The sequence below is a fragment of the Oryza sativa genome, chromosome 11 (genome assembly GCF_034140825.1).
Source record: "Oryza sativa Japonica Group chromosome 11, ASM3414082v1".
Classification (NCBI taxonomy): Eukaryota; Viridiplantae; Streptophyta; class Magnoliopsida; order Poales; family Poaceae; genus Oryza; species Oryza sativa.
Genome location: NC_089045.1, coordinates 2455730 through 2474253, shown reverse-complemented (window position 1 = coordinate 2474253; position 18524 = coordinate 2455730). Strand labels below are relative to the sequence as shown.

The following is an 18524-nucleotide window of genomic DNA, read 5'->3' as shown; positions in this document are numbered from 1 at the left end:
AGTATTAAAGAGGTTAAAAAAAGACACACTCTATAAAATCTTTTAAGTTAGAGCATTGCTCCCATCCAGCAGGTACCACGGTACCAGCAGGTACCAAATCTCAGCCATTCATTCAGCTCGATTGGACGATGGAAATTATCTGATATCTGCAGGTACAAATTTGTCCATGAAGCGGTGGGGTCTGCATCTAGTGGGTGGTGGCGGCGGCTCCGCTTCCCGTCCCGGCGGCGGCAGCGGCTCCATTTCCCGTCCGCAACGGCGGCCCATTGCAGCGGCATCTCCCCATGCCCGCCGCAACGGCGGCTGCTCCGGTTCTCGTCGCGGCGGCGGCCCATCGCAGCGGTGTCTCCCCTGCCCATTGCAGCGGCGGCTGCTCCGCTTCTCGGCGCGGTGGCGGCCCATCACAGCGGCGGCTCCCCTGCCCATCGCAGCGGCGGTGGTTCCGCTTCCCGTCGTCGCAGCGGCTCATCGCAGCGGCGTCTCCCCTTCCCGTCACTGTTGTGGAGCACCTTCATCCCGTTCCCGTCGCAGCTGCGGCTCCACATCCGCTCAGCAACAACGAACTCCCCGGTGACAGAATTCCCGAGCTCTGGCCCCAACCCATTGCCGAGGAGCATCCATATATCCTTGAGGAAGTCAAGTCACGGTACCAGCGAGCAGAGCGCCTTCTTTCCTGCCTGAATCAATTGATGCAATGTCATTATCTGGTTTGCTAGAGCTGAAGCATGCATGAAGGCAAAGAACCACCATCTGCTTCTGCTCTTGACATTGCATGCGGGGCGAGCGCGCCGTGAGGTATTCTCCAGTACTGTGGCCACCGACAGTAGATGATGGGGATCAAATCGGCCGGCGGGAAAACTGCTCCGTTTCTGCGCTCGTAGGGAGGAACAGATGAGAAAGAAGCGATGCGGGGAGGGAGGAAAGAAAGAGCGCAGGGAGGAAAGCGGCGGCGCGACTCCGGAATTGTTCCGCTTCTCTTGCTCTTTCTGTTTCCAATCGTATCCTTTCAAGATGGATGGCCAGATTTGATCTTCTACCTCCCGATACTAGTTACCTGCCGGTACATGCTGCCAGACGAGAGTAAATCTCTTTAAGTTAAATGAGAATTTATACTGGATAAGACAAACAAGCTACCAGTATCTCCAGTGATCATCCAAGCTCCATACCTGCATAGAACCCACATCCGTTCAGACACGGCACGCATAAAAAACGTACGTGCACGCATTCTGCCATGGGCGAGCATCGGGCGTTCACTTTGTTGCAGGTTTTGCTGCTTTCCTTTTCAGTTACATCCGGTAAATCATGACAAACGCATGTATTAGCCATTTCAGTTATCCGGTAAATCATGTGTTCAACAATAAATTAGCAAAGCACACGTTTCATGATCAAGATGGCTTAATAATATACTACTACTATTGCTTCCAAACTTAGATTTTCTCAGCCACCCAAAACAGCATCTGATAATATTCCGTTCACCCATCAAAGGTTCAAAAGCCCGTAACCACATCCCTGTCAGATGCACCTAGAAGGCTGACGTGTCCACTGCCAACTTCACAAAACCGTGACAACCCCTTTCATCACAAATCGATATAGGCACTGTTCTTTTTTTTTTATTTTTTAATTAAGATACAAATTTTATCTTTATTTTCGTTAAAACATTTTTCATACCGTTAACGATGTATTTTGTACGAAAACTTTCTGTATATAAATTCTTTTAAACTATAAGATAAATCTAATTTTTAGATTTGTAATAATTAAAATTTAATTAATTATGTTAATGGTTTCTTATTTTCCCGTATCTTATAACTTTATTAAAAACGAAACACTACCTATAGAAGGAGAAAAAACAGAGACACCACACACACAAAGTGCAAAAATCCCTGCATCACGCAGCAAAATGCCAACCCCAGCCTACCTATCTCCTTCCTTCCTCCTCCCCACCTCCACCACCACCACCACCGCACACGGCGGCCTCCTCCTCCTCTCCGGCAACCACCGCCGACGATGTCGTCCACGCCACATGCCAGGTGCACGCACGCACGCACGACAGCAAGAGAGAGAGCGGCAAGAAACACCATGGCATATCTCCGAGGATATGCCCTAATCCAAAGTCTTCCTAATTGTTATTAAAATCCTAATGACGTGCAATTATGCTCTCCTCTCCCAGGTCGTCTCCTCCTCCGGGCTCAGCCCAGGCTGGCCACCGATGATGATGGCGACGGCCGCGATGGCGGCGAGCTCGTGCGATCGAGGCGACACGCGTAAGAAGCTGCAGATAACTGTAGTTTTCCTCGTCCGCACGCTACTGCTCGCGTGTATAATAGCCCGCGGGGTGCTCGCGCTGATACGGGTTGCGTTCCGCGTCGCCGTGGTTGCTCCGGCGAGAAGCCTCGTCGCCGTCGCGGGCGCCGCCTTCTCCGCCGTGAACGCGCGGTGCGCGTGGTGCCTGGAACAGGCGGCGCTCGGGCGGAGCTGCACGGGGACGGTCCTCGGCGACGCGGTGGTGGGCGCCATGGCGAGCTCGTGGAGGCTGCTGCTGCAGGGGATCACGTCGCTGGTGTTCCTGTGCGCGCGTGGCGCCGACGAGTACGTCCGGCCGCCACCGAGCCCGCTGGTGCTCACGGCGCACGGCAAGCCGGCGTCGCATCCTCAGCAGGTGCGGGTTCATCTCTGGGTGTTGCAGACTTGCAGTGTGCAGAGTCTGACAGAGTTTGGCACTTGGAGTTTTCTTGTTCTGAATGCTTCATTGCTTTTCCCGTCTTTTTTCAATAAAAAGTTCATCCATGATCCATCCCAAGATTGATCAGTGGCAAACGAATTCTGTTTGTCTCATGATTTCATCATCATTCTTTGCAGAGTTCTTTTATGCTTGAACTCTGCTTCTTTTTTTTTTCTTCAGAATCAGAGGCAAAGAGTGTCCTTTGTTTACAGTAACATATTTTCAAACTTTCATAATCAGACACAAATACAAATTGACACCTAATACAGTAGTACAGAAGATTTAATTCCACGTTTCCTATCAACCTGTCAACGTTACAATGTGAAGTACAGACAACAAAATTACATTGCAGTATGACATAGTAGCTGGGAGCTTTACATAAGTTTTAATCAAAGAGAATTTGCAGCTGAAATTATTATCCAGCATAATTCTGATTCCTAATGTTTCGGTAATAACTTTGACATGGTTGCCAATGATAATCAGGTGCACATTTCGATGGTGGGGGAGAAGAACATGAGGATTTCATGGGTGACCGACGACCTGAACGCGCCGTCCGTGGTGGAGTACGGGACGTCGCCGGGGAAGTACACGGCGTCGGCGACCGGCGACCACACCACGTACCGCTACTTCCTCTACAAGTCCGGCGCGATCCACCACGCCACCATCGGCCCGCTCGAGGCGAGCACGACGTACCACTACCGGTGCGGCAAGGCCGGCGACGAGTTCACCCTCAGGACGCCTCCGGCGAGGCTGCCTGTGGAGTTCGTCGTGGTCGGCGACCTCGGGCAGACGAAGTGGACGGCGTCGACGCTGTCCCACATCGGCGGCGGCGGCGGCGACTACGACGTGCTGCTGCTCCCCGGCGACCTGTCGTACGCCGACACGCAGCAGCCGCTGTGGGACACGTTCGGGCGGCTGGTGCAGCCGCTGGCGAGCGCGCGGCCGTGGATGGTGACGGAGGGGAACCACGAGATCGAGGCGCTGCCGGTGGTGGGGATCGCGCCGTTCGCGGCGTACAACGCGCGGTGGCGGATGCCGCGGGAGGAGAGCGGCTCGCCGTCGAACCTCTACTACTCGTTCGACGCGGCGGGCGGCGCGGCGCACGTGGTGATGCTGGGATCCTACGCGGAGTTCGAGGAAGGGTCGCCGCAGCGGGCGTGGCTGGAGCGGGACCTCGCCGGCGTCGACCGGCGGCGGACGCCGTGGCTGCTGGCGCTGGTGCACGCGCCGTGGTACAACACGAACGAGGCGCACCAGGGCGAGGGCGAGCGGATGCGCCGCGCCATGGAGAGCCTCCTCTACGAGGCCCGCGTCGACGTCGTCTTCGCCGGCCACGTCCACGCCTACGAGCGCTTCGTAAGTCTTAACACTTGCATGATGTTAATTAATGGTGAAGTTGAGCTCTTAATCATGGTGATTAATGATTTAATTAGACGAGGATCTACGACAACGAGGCTGACAGCCGGGGCCCAATGTACATCACCATTGGCGACGGGGGCAACAGGGAAGGCCTTGCTCTCAAGTAAGCTTCACGATCTCATCATATGTCGGAAAGGGGTTTTTGGACACGAATGAAAAAACTAATTTCATAACTCGTCTGAAAACCATGAGACGAATTTTTGAGCCTAATTAACCATTATTAGCACATGTGGGTTACTGTAATACTTATGGCTAATCATGGACTAATTAGGCTCAAAAGATTCGTCTCGCGATTTCCCCTCTAACCATGTGTTCAAAGATTCGATGTGATGTTTTTAGGAAAAAAATTTGGGAACTAACTATGCCTTAACTATTTATATCTGCGTAGTTGATAACGTTAATTATATGTGTGATTAGCTTAGTTAATTGAACTTTGATTAATTAAATTTGATGAAGGTTCATCAAGGGGCACAAGTCGGCGCACCTGTCGGAGTTCAGGGAGGCGAGCTTCGGGCACGGGCGGCTGAGGGTCCTGAACGAGACGAGCGCCGTCTGGACGTGGCACCGCAACGACGACCAGTTCGCCACCGTCCGCGACGAGGTCTGGCTGCACAGCTTGGCCGCCGGCGAGCCAGCTGCTACAGTAGCCTCCGCCGCCGGCGGCGGCGGCGGCCATCCGGCCGACGAGCTGTAGGCTATATATATCTCACACTGTTAAGAATGAATGGAAGAAAAGGAAACTTCACCACATTTAGCATTGTCTTTTATTTTTTTTCTTTTTCATCAGCCATAAACATTGTCCATTTGTCCTTGTAAATCAATCGTGATATCGTGTGTTTCAGCTAGTGTACAGTGTTTTTCTTGTGTTAGACACGTGGTGAAATAGAATTTCAGTGTACAAGGCCAACACTGATGGGCTCATCTTTTCGCTTATACTATTTATACTTATCATCCAAAATTTGAAGTTTCAGCTTTCAATTTGGAGTTGATTTTGGGTCTTTTCATCAAAGTTTATTTTTTAGCTTTTGTTTTTATATCGCTAAGAACATGTGTATAAAAAATTATTTATAAATTATGTTTCATCTGTAAATATGACATTTCACATAAGCGAAATGATGGGCCGTGATACTGTAATTACCACTGTGTATTTTGTTTTGTTTGTGTAACTTTTCTCCTCATCCGTCCGATCGAGAAAGAACGGTCCAGATCCAAACACGTCACAATATACCATCACTGCGGCCGCCGGGGCGCACCCTCTCCGGCTTCCGCCGCCGAGCAGGGCTGCGCCGCCGTCGTGCTGCTTCCGCCGCAATCCCGGTGTCCGGTGAGCATCCATCCCCGTTTATGCGCATCCTCTTCCTCATCTCTCTCTACCCACGCATGCGCTTTTTTCCCCCTCGAATTCGCGTTAAACCCTAGCCTCTCTTCTAGATCTGGACCCCAATGTCGCAAGTCAGATCCGCCCCTGAGCTGGACAGCCGTCGCCGGAGGCGGGACTCTGACGACGAGAGCGGCGAGCGCGACCTCGACACCCGGCGCCACCGCCGCCGGAGCCCCAGCTCAGAGTCGTGTTCGTCCTCCGGCGATGATGACCGTAGCCGTCGGCACCGCCATGACGAGAGCTCCAGGAGGCGGCAGAGAGACCAGAGCCACCGCCGGGACAGGGGTGGTCATGATGAGCGGCGCCGGAGGAGCCCTCAGAGGAGGAAGGAGCCGACTCCGCCGCCGCCGCTTCTACCGGAGATGATACCAGGGCGCACAGGAGGGATCTACATCCCGCCTTTCCGCATGGCGCAGATGATGAGGGAGGTGGAGGACAAGTCGAGCGCCGAGTACCAGCGCCTCAGCTGGGACGCGCTCAAGAAGAGCATCAATGGCCTGGTGAACAAGGTGAATGCTACCAACGTAAAGAATATTGTGCCGGAGCTGTTCGCCGAGAACCTGGTTCGTGGGCGGGGGCTTTTCTGCCAATCGTGCATCAAGTCGCAGATGGCTTCACCTGGCTTCACCGACGTGTTTGCTGCGCTCGTCGCCATTGTGAATACCAAGTTCCCTGAGATTGGTCGCCTGCTTCTTGTTCGCGTCGTGCTTCAGCTCAAGAGAGCATATAAGCGAAACGACAAGGTGACCTTCCTCAATTCTCCTTTTCAGCTTGACATGTAAAATACTGCTATTGCCTCAAGTACAACTAGTATCATTTGGAAAATACTTGGTTAATTTTTCACCATGTTAGAGTAATGCATGTTTGTTTACCTATTTGTCTTGTTGATTGCAGCCACAACTGCTTGCAGCAACCAAGTTCATAGCACACTTGGTTAACCAGGCAGGTCATTGCTCATGAGCTCGTGGCACTGGAGCTTCTTACTGTACTGCTTGAGAACCCAACTGATGATAGTGTTGAGGTGCATATCTTGTTTCTTATGTCCTTTTATGTTGATCATGTCTTCATTTATGCAATATCTGAAGCATATGGATATGTTTCTTATCTGGTAGGTAGCGGTGGGTTTTGTTAAAGAATGTGGGGCAATGCTTCAGGACTTGTCTCCACAAGGGCTTCATGGTAAGTTTTTCAGATCAGCTGTTACCATAAGTGCTTATTATGACTTTTGAGTGAATGACTTGTTAAACCTTTTGACTAGCTCATCTGTATTCACGACATATTTTTGGACTTAGGCGGTTTCATTTCATCTGTGGAATATTGGATGTGTGAACCTTAGTGCAGGTCTAGACCCTTTTTTTTACACTAGTATTATGTTTAGCTTTACCTGGATGATCTGGATTTTGTCTGAAATTCAATACACTTTCTTTGGGATACAATTTTCTGGGGATATCTTTTTGTTCTATATTTGTCTGTCTGCTTAAACTGTGATATTTGAACACGTTTTCTGTTTCTAAATGTAGCTTTTTATTTGTTTCAAAGTTAACTAACATGAACCATTGGTTATTTGTTTGATCTCCTTATGACTTCTCTATTTTTCTTATTTTGTTCCATTTTCATTCTCAATGGATTCGCCTTCTTAATCTATACAGCTATTTTTGAAAGATTTCGAGGCATTCTTCAGGAAGGTGAAATAGACAAGCGTGTGCAGTTTCTGATCGAAGGCCTTTTTGCAATTCGAAAGGCTAAATTTCAGGTAAATTCATATTTTTCCTAATTCTTTACCTTTTCTATGCATTCCTATAACAAATTCTGACAATATGATATCATATCTGTGAAGGGATTCCCTGCTATACGTCCAGAGTTGGATCTTGTGGAGCAGGAAGATCAATTTACTCATGAGATATCCCTTGAGGATGAGCTAGACCCTGAGACTAATCTAAGTAGGGTTTTATTTCATATGCAAACATTTTTCAGTTTACTATATTTATGACATAAAAGCCTCAGTTATTTTGAAATGTTGGTATTTTAATGGAATTTTAAACACCAGTTCAGTTCCCATAGGAATCTGGAAATTTTCTTGCATTTACTATGTATCTTAACACTTCCGTGTTGTGTTGCACTTACCTTTACCAACCTGCAGATGTTTTCAGGGGAAATCCAAATTTTGCTGAAGATGAGAAGGCATATGAGAACCTAAAAAGAAGCATCCTTGGAGCAGAATCTTCTGATGATGAAGAAGGGTCTGATGATTCTTCTGATGAGGATGCTGAAGAAGAATCCGATGATGAAGAGGACGAAGAGCAGATGGAGATTAGGGATCAAACTGAGACCAATCTCATTAACCTTCGAAGAACCATTTACTCGACAATCATGTCAAGTGTTGATTTTGAAGAAGCTGGTCACAAGCTTCTAAAAATTAAACTTGAGCCTGGTCAAGAGGTAAGTACTGTAGGTTGACTCTTTTTCTGTATTATAATATTGTTTTTCAATTTCTATGGTATTTTTAAATTTCCTTATTTTTGTGTTTTATTTTGCTTTCTTGTACACAACACCTTCTGTGAGCATTACGGTTTGTTAGAATCTATTTTCCAATCTTTCAATTCATGAACAAACTAGAACAAATTTTTGTGATAATGCACGGAATGTTGTGTCTCAACAGCGCAGTCACTTGCCATTCGGATAGTTCTGGTGCTGGTTTGTATATCAAGAATATTGTGCACCAAGTTATTAGATTAACAAAAGGCACCAATGGGTAGTTATTAGTTAATGCATCTGTTTTACGAATGGTCTATAATTACCGTTTTCTTTATTGTGCTCCTTTCATGTGACTTAGCTTCATGTGTACAAGTAGCGACTTAGACTACTGTTATATGTACTACATGGTCATTTGTCATGTATCTTTCAGGTTCAGTTACTAAACTGATTAAAATTATCTGCTAGTTTTCACATATTGCATTGATAAAACCTAATTGGTAGTTCAGTTGCTAAACTTATTTGTTAGTTCTTTGAATTTCTGAAGTCACTGAAATTGCACAAGCTATTTTGAGCTTCTAGAAATTTTTGAAGTGAAGCAAAATTACTTACCTCATTCTAGATCCTATTACTGAACGACATGCAATACAAAAAATGATGGTGAAGAAACATTCTTATGCTAAGACAGGCACATGTTTTGCACAACACAATACTCGATTTCAAACAGTCCCTCTTCAATTCATATAATCTGATTGATTTCTTTGGCCCTTCAGTTCTGAGTTTGCAAAATATAGTGATTTTTAGCAAAGCTAACTGTTTATTTCATTTAACAGATGGAATTGTGCATCATGCTGCTTGAGTGCTGCAGCCAAGAGAGAACATACCTGCGATATTATGGATTGCTAGGGCAGCGATTTTGCATGATTAACAAAGTTTACCAAGATAACTTTGAGAAATGTTTCGTGCAACAATATTCCATGATACATCGTCTGGAAACAAACAAACTGAGAAATGTTGCTAAATTTTTTGCGCATTTGTTGGGCACCGACGCGCTTCCTTGGCATGTTTTAGCTTACATCCGTTTGACAGAGGAGGACACCACGTCATCTTCTAGAATTTTCATAAAAATACTCTTCCAGGTATGCTGTTAAAATTATGCCTTTTCTTTACTACATATGTCGATTCATCTTTACCAAAGCAAGCAATTGAAGGTTTTGTTTCTTGTTATGCAGGAATTATCAGAGCATCTTGGTATTCGTCTACTCAATGAAAGACTAAATGATCCTAACATGCAAGATTCTTTCGATTCGATCTTCCCAAAGGATCATCCGAAGAATACCAGGTTTTCCATAAATTTCTTCACTTCCATTGGACTGGGTGGTATCACAGAGACTCTGAGAGAGTATTTGAAGAACATGCCACGGCTAATAATGCAAAAACAGAAGCCTGCCTCGTCTGAATCAGACTCAAGTGATTCAGGGTCTGGTTCAGACAGCTACAGCTCAGAATCGGAATCAAGTTCTGATGAGAGTGACAGGAAGCGAAACAAGAGGCGGAAGAAGTAAGAGGTGGAAGAAGATTTTCATGTAAATTCTACCATGGTTCTGGGATTCTCCTGTATTTTTATCTACGTGCAGTATCTGATCTAGCTGTTGGTGCTTACTAAATTGAGAACCCAATCATATTAACCGAGATATTGGTTCCTACTTCCTACCTTCAGATCATGTGAGAGACCGAAGTATGTTGTTAATAGTGCAACTTCACTATGTTAATTCATCCTTAACAAAATCAGACAATTGAAGTATTTTTTTTCGTGCTATGCAGGAGTTATCAGAGCATATTGGTATTGGTCCAACTCTAAGAGATTGGATGAGCCTAACATGCAAGATTACTTCTTTTCTATCTTCCCAAGGGATCATCCAAAGAACACAAGTTTTTCTACAAATTTCTTCACTTCAATTGGTCTTGGTTGTATCACTATGACCATGAGCGAGATTACCTGAAGAGCATTCCTCGCCATCTAATGCAACAGAAACCTGCCTCATGTATTGGTATCCATGTGTTCTGATCCTAACTGTTTTGTTTTTGTTGGATCTCCATGTGCAATATAATCAGATCTTAGATGCTGTTCAGAGGGCTTGTTGAATTCAGGACCCAATCATAATTAGAATCCCCAAATAGGGTTTTATAAGATATCAGCAGAGTACCAGCTGGTAGGAACGTATTCATGTGCAATAATTAATGGTGAATCCTTTGCTCAGTTGAACTTTTTCATCCAAATTCAAAGTGGTTCATTTGGGACTGGAGATTGGAAGGGGAGAAAAGCGGCCGGGCGAAAGCGATTTATGCAAGTTGAAAGTATTCCTTGTCAAATTGGGGGGAAAACTGCAATATTTCCTGAATTGCAAGTTGAATATATTGGTTTGAAATGGTCCCCACAAATTGAATGAAAAAGGTCAATTGAAGGTTGAGGATGAGACGTGGAAATTAATTACTTCCTCCGTTTTATATTATAAGACTCTCTTGTATTGTCCATATTCATATATATATATGTTAATGAATCTAGACACAGATGTGTACCTAGATTCATTAACATCTATATGAATACGGGCAATGCTAGAAAGTCTTATAATCTAAAACGGAGGGAGTAAGCTGGAAGGGGCAGCAGTGGTGAAGATGGCTGATGGAAGGTGATGGGGGCAATTACATAGTCTGCATCATAGACATCACACACCCATGTTTCTTACATTTTGTAACGTCATCCATGTTGCTGTGAACAAATATATACACTACAGAAAAACCTAAATATCCTAGAAAACATTAAAAAGGACCAAATGTATAATCTTTAAATGGAAAAAGGGCAAAGATACATAACAACAAGTTGAAAATCTTGTCGCCCAATCACTTTTGTGTGAAGGCAATAATAATATAATGTTGCTTTACAGCAAAAGCAATGTGCTTTTGTGTTTATTAGCTGCAGGTGGTTTTTATCATTGACCAAACGCTACAAACAAAAGCATAATAACCATAGGTTGAATATATAATCAATCCTGGCCAAAACAATCGGATTAATCTGCCTTTTGGGCGGTCGGCACTTGCTAAACAATGGAAATCATCAACAAAAGCACTCAAACAGGACAGTGACATGCTCTAATTATATTTGAAGCTGGACCTCACGAATCATGCTGCTCTTGGCCAATAAAACCAACAGATTAATTAGGAAGATAAACAGGGAGCAGTTACTGGATTAGGAGACACTTTGTTGAGGTGCAGGTGCAGAAGAGGAGGAGACAAGGTGAACATGGAGGAGAAGGTAGGAGGAGATGTGAGGGTTCTGAAGCCACTGATGCACCTGCTGCTTGGACTGGTCATGTACTGGGTCGCCGAGGAGATGACGGTGCCTGTGCTCGTCGACGTCACCACCCGAGCACTCTGCCCCGGCGCCGACATCGCCTGCCCGGAGGCCATCTACCTCACCGGCCTCCATCAAACGGTCAGCTCTCATTTGATCATCTCCCTCTTATGCAGTGGTGTCCCTCCTTTCCTGTAAGACATTATTGTTGTTCAGTGATATACATCGTAGCTATGCAGAGGTCGGGAGTATTATCGGAACAATTGTACCACCTTGGTGTAATTAACTGAGTTCGCTAAAGTTTTCATTATCTGAAAAATGAAATCACATGATGATGCCTAAATTCAGTTTCTTTCTTTTGCTAGTTTCAGAAGAAACTTTGACTCGATGCATTAGGGATTATATTACTACTGGTTGCCAATGCTTATGCTATATGATTGATGCATAACATTTTCATTGATGAAAATGGAGTTGACCATTTTCTTGATTTTATCTGAAAGAATCAGTCTGCAAGTGACAACTGAAAGTGAACAATTGATTGGAAACTCTTGTGTTAATGCAGGTGGGAGGGATTTTCAGGGCTGTAGGATACACTTTGATGGGGCAGCTAGCTGATGAATATGGCCGGAAGCCTCTCCTCCTACTCACTGCCTCAACTTCCATCATCCCTTATGGTAGCTATACCTGTTCTATCTTATTTTGGAAGCTTATATCAGTTAAGTGTTAGTCTCTCTGCTTGCAGGAATTTGACATTAGAATGTCAAGGTTTTCATGAGTTTCACAGGATATTAATCATATGTCTTTAATTGGTGTCATATTGTTTATTCCTGCAGGTGTTCTTGCCTGCAACAAATCCAAGATTGCTGTGTATATCTTCCTTATTCTGCGTACTTTGTCATTCATGATAGGCCAAGGAACCATAACCAGCCTCGCAGTGACATACACGGTGAGAGCAATCACAGATGCTAACTCTTGGTTTCACTTTATCCAAGTCGTATAATTCTCTCCTTGAGCCTGGAAACTTAAACCAAATTGGACAAACGGCAAATTGACAGCGTTTCTTGTTATTGCATAGCTATGCACAATGCGGTTTGAGAACAAGTAGTCATGCACGTTGCATGCTGGACAGTTAAAATTCCCTTTTCTGCTAATTTAATTAGGCCGATGTGGTTGATCCATCAAAGAGAGCATTTGCATTTGGCTGCATAACTGGGATACTATCTGCTTCGCATGCTCTGGGCAATGGCTTCTCTAGGTTTCTGCCCGAGCGGTGGATTTTCCAGGTATTATATCATGAAGATTTCTTACAGTTCATCAACAATGTTATTTTTCAATTTTTATGCTAATTAATGTCATTCTTACAAGTATGAAACCACGCATTATCAGGTCTCGGTTGCTTTGTTGATCTCTTCTGTCATCTACATGAAAATATCTCTGGTTGAGACACTTCAAAGAGCTTCTTCTGGTTCGTTTGAGCATATGTCGTTCTCATCTTTGGTTGTCAGGTTACCACTGCGGCGCTGGGAGTCTATCAAGGAGAATATTAACATAATCAGGAGAAGGTAATGTTCCTCACCAGACTCCTTTATGGTCTAAGTAATTTAATGGTGTAACGATTCATGTCAAAGCACAAAGAAAATTAATAAGTATCGGATTCACGGATAATAATTCTGGAAAAGAAAGCCTGATGAGACTTCTGTATTTACACTTGACCAACATTTGAAAATTGCAAATGCAAATTTTGTTGATGTCAAGAGATACCTACTAATGCAAATTTTGATCTTCTCTATCTTCATGTTTTGTTAGTGAAACACTTAGCAGAATCACATACATTTCCTTCTTCTACGAGTTGGGCATGATCGGCATTAGTGATGTCCTAATGGTAACCATATGCTCAGATTTATTTTACGACATTGCGTTCAAAAGAGTACTGGTTATTTCATTCTTCGCCCCTTTATTTGCAGTACTATCTGAAGTCAGTATTTGGTTTTGACAAGAACCAGTTCTCTGAAATTCTTATGGTAGTAGGCATTGGTTCAATCTTTTCGCAGGTAGTACTTAGTCTATAATAACCTTTGCTTGATGTTATATTCGAAAAAACAATCATCCTTTAAGTGCCTTGCCTGATTAACAAAAAAAAATTGTAAAATTGTAGATTTTGGTACTCCCTGTTATTATCAATACAGTTGGTGAGAAGGGAGTCCTATGCGTTGGGATACTTGCATCTGTTGCCTACGTGAGTGTATCACATCTCTTTTTGCTAATATTTTTGTTATCACTTTTACTGATATCAGATGCAGAACTAAAACCTTTTTTTTTCCTCTAGGCTGTCCTGTATGGTTTGGCATGGAGTTACTGGGTATGTATTTGGGCGCATAGTTCAGTAATAAATTTTAAGTCCAAAAAATGCTGCAGTGACTAATGTCGTTACTGAACATTTTTGTTTGTTTTGTTTGACACTGATTATGCAGGTTCCTTATCTTACTTCCTCATTGGGTGTCATCTATGTTCTGGTCAAACCAGCTGTAAGTGATCACCATGTCTATATACCTGTAACTTTTAAGATCTGTGATATATGAGATATCTGAGTATATTAACTACAAAATAAAACGCCAAATGTACAATGTTTGCATCATTAAAATCAGGAATCATGTTTTGTGTTTTGTGTGCATTTAAGTAACAATTATACACTTGAAAAATCTTTGAATACACTTCAAAATTGTTGAACATGTGCAGACTTATGCAATCATCTCTGGGGAAGTGGACTCATCTGACCAGGTAAACTCAGGAAGGGAAAAAAATATTTCTTGATTTGTAAATCCAATCTTGATATCCCTTAGCTTTATTTACTCAGTTACTGATCAAAGTTTGGCATAAAATTGACTTTACTTTTGCAGGGAAAGGCACAAGGATTCATTTCAACTGTGAAATCCACAGCTGTACTGTTGGCACCATTGTTCATGAGCCCCCTGACCTGTAAACAAGCAATTTTTTTTTGTTTCATCTTACAAATGTTGCATTGCCATGTCGCCAACTCCATGTAGTATTCTGAATGTTTGATTTCTCCCTTTTCTGCAACTCTGTTTCAGCTTACTTCATTTCAGAACAAGCCCCCTTCAACTGCAAAGGTTTCAGTTTCCTCGTTGCCGGTTTCTTCTTGGTCAGTCCTATTAATTCTTCCATGTGTGTTCATGAATCTAAATAGTGCCTATAACTGCATGACTTGACTGAATACTTCTGCAGGCAATATCTTTGGGCATTTCTTTCATGCTTAAGCCAGAAGCCAAATGCACAAGAGTTGCAGTTCCAGATCAGCTTGATCATGAAGCAGTGCAAGCACCACTATTAGCTCAACCATGAACAAATTGGCAAGGAACTGAACTTTGTACCTGTACATACCATTCTACCTGGCAAACATCTGAAGTTTGAAGATTGCATTGGTTGTAACGCCACAATCTTGAAACTCATGTTGCCAAAGCTGATATTGGGTTTATAGCAAAGATATTAATTGTACATATAGCGGATGTTAATGTTATGTCTAGTACTAATTAGTTACGTTTTAGATTCAATAGTAGCCAAGTGAAGTTTGTGTAAGAAGGTAAAGTTGCAGGTAACTTTATCTCCGACTTAAGTTAGGTGACTTTAATATCACTGGCATATGGGTCCACAGCAATGGCACGGTATTACAAAAGTGTGCCTGCACTTTATAGTTGCAACTGACTGAACCAAGGCTGTTCTCGTGAAATTAATATATATAGCACTTGATAATATAAGTACATTTTATGAGACAATATTGAGTTTTTCAGTTGAAGTGATTATCTGAACTTGTCACTTCATACAATACTAGAACTCTAAAACCGAAATATATAAAAAAACGAGATTTGGCGGGAGAAATGTCCCTCCAAACATTTTTAAAGAAAGAATTATGAAAGTGCCGGGGATTGAACACGAGACCTTGGGGTTGAAATCACACACCTCTTACCATTGCACGATCAATATTCAGTTTTGAAACAGGTGAGCTGTTCATAGTGTTCGTATGGCTATTATCCACTGCCTGTTTCGTCAGTCGCAACTCGGTCATCGCTTACGCAAGTTTGATGCTTCAACAAACAGTTTTATATCGGCATCTTTCTCCGACAGATAATCAAGTCACTGATGGAGCTAGAGAGACATGATAGGGAAGCAAGTCAATATTTAAACACAATAGTCGACAACTTGTTGCTCATAACGTGCGCAAGCGCAATCGTCTTGATTATGTATTATTGGTGGTCACAAGAATGGGAAGAAATTTTGGGGCCAACATGTGGCACACAAACAGTTCGACATAAATGGATTGGAGAACATCAACTCTGAACACGCCCAAAGAAAGTGACATTTTATATAGGCCTAATTTAAAATAGATTATTCATCAAATTATTATCACGAAAAATATACTTGATTATATGGATGAATTAATTATTTTAAGAAATAAACTTAACAAATATCTCAGAACAAATGGTCTAAGCAATGAATTAGATAAAAGTATCTTAAAAAATAATTTTAGAGGTATGGAGTCCCATAAAAACCCTACCTAGAATTGGGATGTAATTAATCCCATACAACGAATCTGGACAGGAGCAATCTAAATTTGTTGTACTAGATTATATTTCATCACACTTCTAGGTTAGTTTTTTTAGACGGAGGGAGCATGTGACAATAATCTGGCGAAGAAGGTTCATGACGTGAGTGCTTACTGAAACACAGAATAGTTGCTCAGGATTCCTTTTTCTTTTGTGTCCATTTCGCATGAGGAGAAAGCAAAGACGGATAGACGATTGCTTGATATGGTTGCAGCACCTGTGATTTGGTCGGGAAGAAAGCAAAGATGGCCACTGTTTCGCAACTCTCTGAACTACTGCAGATATATCTTGTCTGTTTGTTTGTACTACTCGTAACCATTATGGCATTCTCCTTCTTTCTTTTTTTACATCAGAAAATCTGCTGCAATGCAAATCTGCAATTCTGCATCCTTTCTTCTCATCATAACGCAGACAAGATCTGGCCTACAAAATGTGCTTGTGCTTGTACTGTAACTACAATTCGGCCAGACAGCCTGAAACTGCCGCACTTACTCATACCCTGTTCAACTGCTGGCTCAATTGCTTTTTTTTTTCTTCAAGACCATTTGTAGTATAAGTGAAGTGTCCATATTTTCTCGCAACCTTAAACTTTTAGGTTAAATTAGTCCGTGAATGCAACTCAATATGATATCACAAATAAATGTCTCAAATTTGAAACCTAACTAGCACGCAACTAAATAAAAAATTACGGTCTATTTCTATTATACACTTGAGATTTGAGGAGTACTTGTAAATTGTCTGTTTTTTCTGATAAGTTTAAGGTGCCATACCATTTTTTTTTAAATTGTCAAAGATGCTATCCATTTAGTTTTTTTACCAAACTTGATCAATACAAAAGAAATCCTGTCCAAACCTGGCAATATTACCAAATTGCTAAAATTTTAGTGCTAAAATTTGATAAGTTTTATTTTGGCTGCAATCTGAATTGCATATAAGCTCTTAGAGCAGGTACAATAGCAAGCTATAAGCTAGCTGCAAACATATTTTAAGGAGATAAATAAGGAGAGAGAGAAGAGCAGCGGGCTACAGATTTGTAGCCAGCTGTAGCACGGACTCCAGGACGCAGTGTGTGTATGACAGGTGGGACCAAGTATTAATAGTATAGTATGTAACTATTATATGGATGAGCTATTAGATTGGCTATAGATGAATTGGAGCTAGTAGTTGGCTATACTATTAAACTTGCTCTAATATCTAGCACTAGTGCTGCTATGGCATGTCTGCATCCACTAGTTTATCCATGCATGTGTAAAAATTGATGAACAGCAGAACAAGTTGGTCACAGTTTCAGAGTAAAAGTAGTAAAAGAGGCCATCATCATTCATCTGCTGGGGGCAGTAGTCCAAATGAACAGAACAGGCAGTGACACACACTGACTTTCTGCTCATCTTTTGAGTAGAGATCAAAAGAGATCATCCATGATCCATCCATCCATTCACGCATGCGTAGCACAATTGCAAATGAAAAACGCCGTTTTTTCAACTTGTTTAAGAGCAAAGCTGCAACAATCTGATTTCTACTGGTATTTCAAGCTCCATTATTGCTTGTGCAGGTGTGCTGAATTCTTCTTGCGGGCACACAAATTCATGGCCATTGGAGCATGTGCTCGTGATCTCTCCTTTTTCTCTTTATGCGATGCAGATTGTACTTATCGTTTTTTAGGTCAAGATTGGAGGTGAGGGATCAGGGGATATGCTGCACTGCACGAGTTGTGATGTGATGGGATGATTGAGCACCAGCCATGTTGGTCGATTGATTCTTGGGGTTAGTAGTTTTCTAAAGCTTTGGTAGCATCATACCATATGTGTTGATGCATGTTGCTTACACTGGAGTGCAATTTGGGGACAGTGTATCATGAAAAATCTGAAGATACACCTTCGTGGATCTGTGGATGCATGAATCAGCACATCCAAAACTATTCACAAATAGTAGCGGTGTACATCGTATTAGATATAGAAGTTGGGTTTTAATTTATTATTAGAAAATATGCACAAATACAATTGTGTGCATTTCTAGCTGTCGGCCTGCCGCTATAGGCGGTAAGTATTACTTCTATAATATTAAAACTTTTACTTCCCTGAACTCTTTAGTCTATCATTTTTTTCTCTTAAGTAAAAGTTTTCTCACTTTGATCAAGTCACAAAACAATAATTAACATCAGGAGAGAAACAACCGGGATTTCAACCTGCAAGAGTGGCCCTGAGTCGATGTAGCGAAAGCTATGGCTACAGAGGCGGAGTTATGGCGCCTGGCAAAGGTGGCAATTAATACCGGCACTTGGTCTCTAGTTTCATGAGTCTCTAGGTCGTCCCAATCGGTTGTGAGATTGTAGCTTAAATTCTTTTTTCCGCTCCGGTATCCTATCCCCTTTTCAAATTTTATGTTTGATTTGTAAATAACTTTTATTCCTCTTAATATAATGATACGCTCCTTGCGTATTCCAAAAACAATAATTAACATCTACAATACCAAATGAACACACTATCGAAACTAACTTGAAACTAATACCCGATTTTAAAGTTAAAAGTACGAAAGGTATACTAGCTAATTAAAGAATTCAGG

The 18524-nt window shown here is 42.8% G+C and overlaps 3 protein-coding genes across 4 annotated transcripts; all 3 read left to right on the top strand.

Annotated features, from left to right (window-relative positions):
• Positions 1 to 1851: 1851 nt before the first annotated feature.
• LOC4349795 (purple acid phosphatase 22) lies at positions 1852 to 5096 on the top strand. Of its 2 annotated transcripts, XM_066305396.1 has the most exons (6): positions 1852 to 2027; positions 2168 to 2261; positions 2389 to 2656; positions 3203 to 4075; positions 4153 to 4241; positions 4595 to 5096. In XM_066305396.1, exons 1-6 carry the CDS (start codon positions 1898 to 1900, stop codon positions 4830 to 4832), a joined length of 1692 nt encoding a protein of 563 aa, XP_066161493.1. In that variant the 5' UTR covers positions 1852 to 1897; the 3' UTR covers positions 4833 to 5096. The 2 variants fall into 2 exon arrangements, with proteins under 2 accessions (XP_066161493.1, XP_015617307.1); XM_015761821.3 differs by having other exon boundaries at positions 1866 to 2027; positions 2168 to 2656.
• A 261-nt stretch (positions 5097 to 5357) lies between these two features.
• LOC136351174 (uncharacterized) lies at positions 5358 to 10251 on the top strand. The gene is given in 11 exon segments (XM_066305395.1): positions 5358 to 5462; positions 5570 to 6262; positions 6414 to 6461; positions 6463 to 6540; positions 6632 to 6698; positions 7169 to 7272; positions 7357 to 7459; positions 7660 to 7958; positions 8825 to 9130; positions 9224 to 9729; positions 9816 to 10251. Coding segments are annotated over 9 exon segments (2019 nt in total). The 5' UTR covers positions 5358 to 5462; positions 5570 to 5581; the 3' UTR covers positions 9557 to 9729; positions 9816 to 10251.
• A 900-nt stretch (positions 10252 to 11151) lies between these two features.
• Positions 11152 to 15016, top strand: LOC4349793 (uncharacterized). Its single transcript, XM_015761823.3, has 14 exons — positions 11152 to 11484; positions 11906 to 12017; positions 12177 to 12289; positions 12504 to 12626; positions 12730 to 12905; positions 13150 to 13225; positions 13308 to 13394; positions 13499 to 13579; positions 13670 to 13702; positions 13815 to 13868; positions 14080 to 14121; positions 14241 to 14319; positions 14433 to 14503; positions 14587 to 15016. The coding sequence occupies exons 1-14, from the start codon at positions 11293 to 11295 to the stop codon at positions 14701 to 14703; spliced, it is 1356 nt and encodes a 451-aa protein (XP_015617309.1). The 5' UTR covers positions 11152 to 11292; the 3' UTR covers positions 14704 to 15016.
• The last annotated feature ends 3508 nt before the right edge of the window (positions 15017 to 18524 follow it).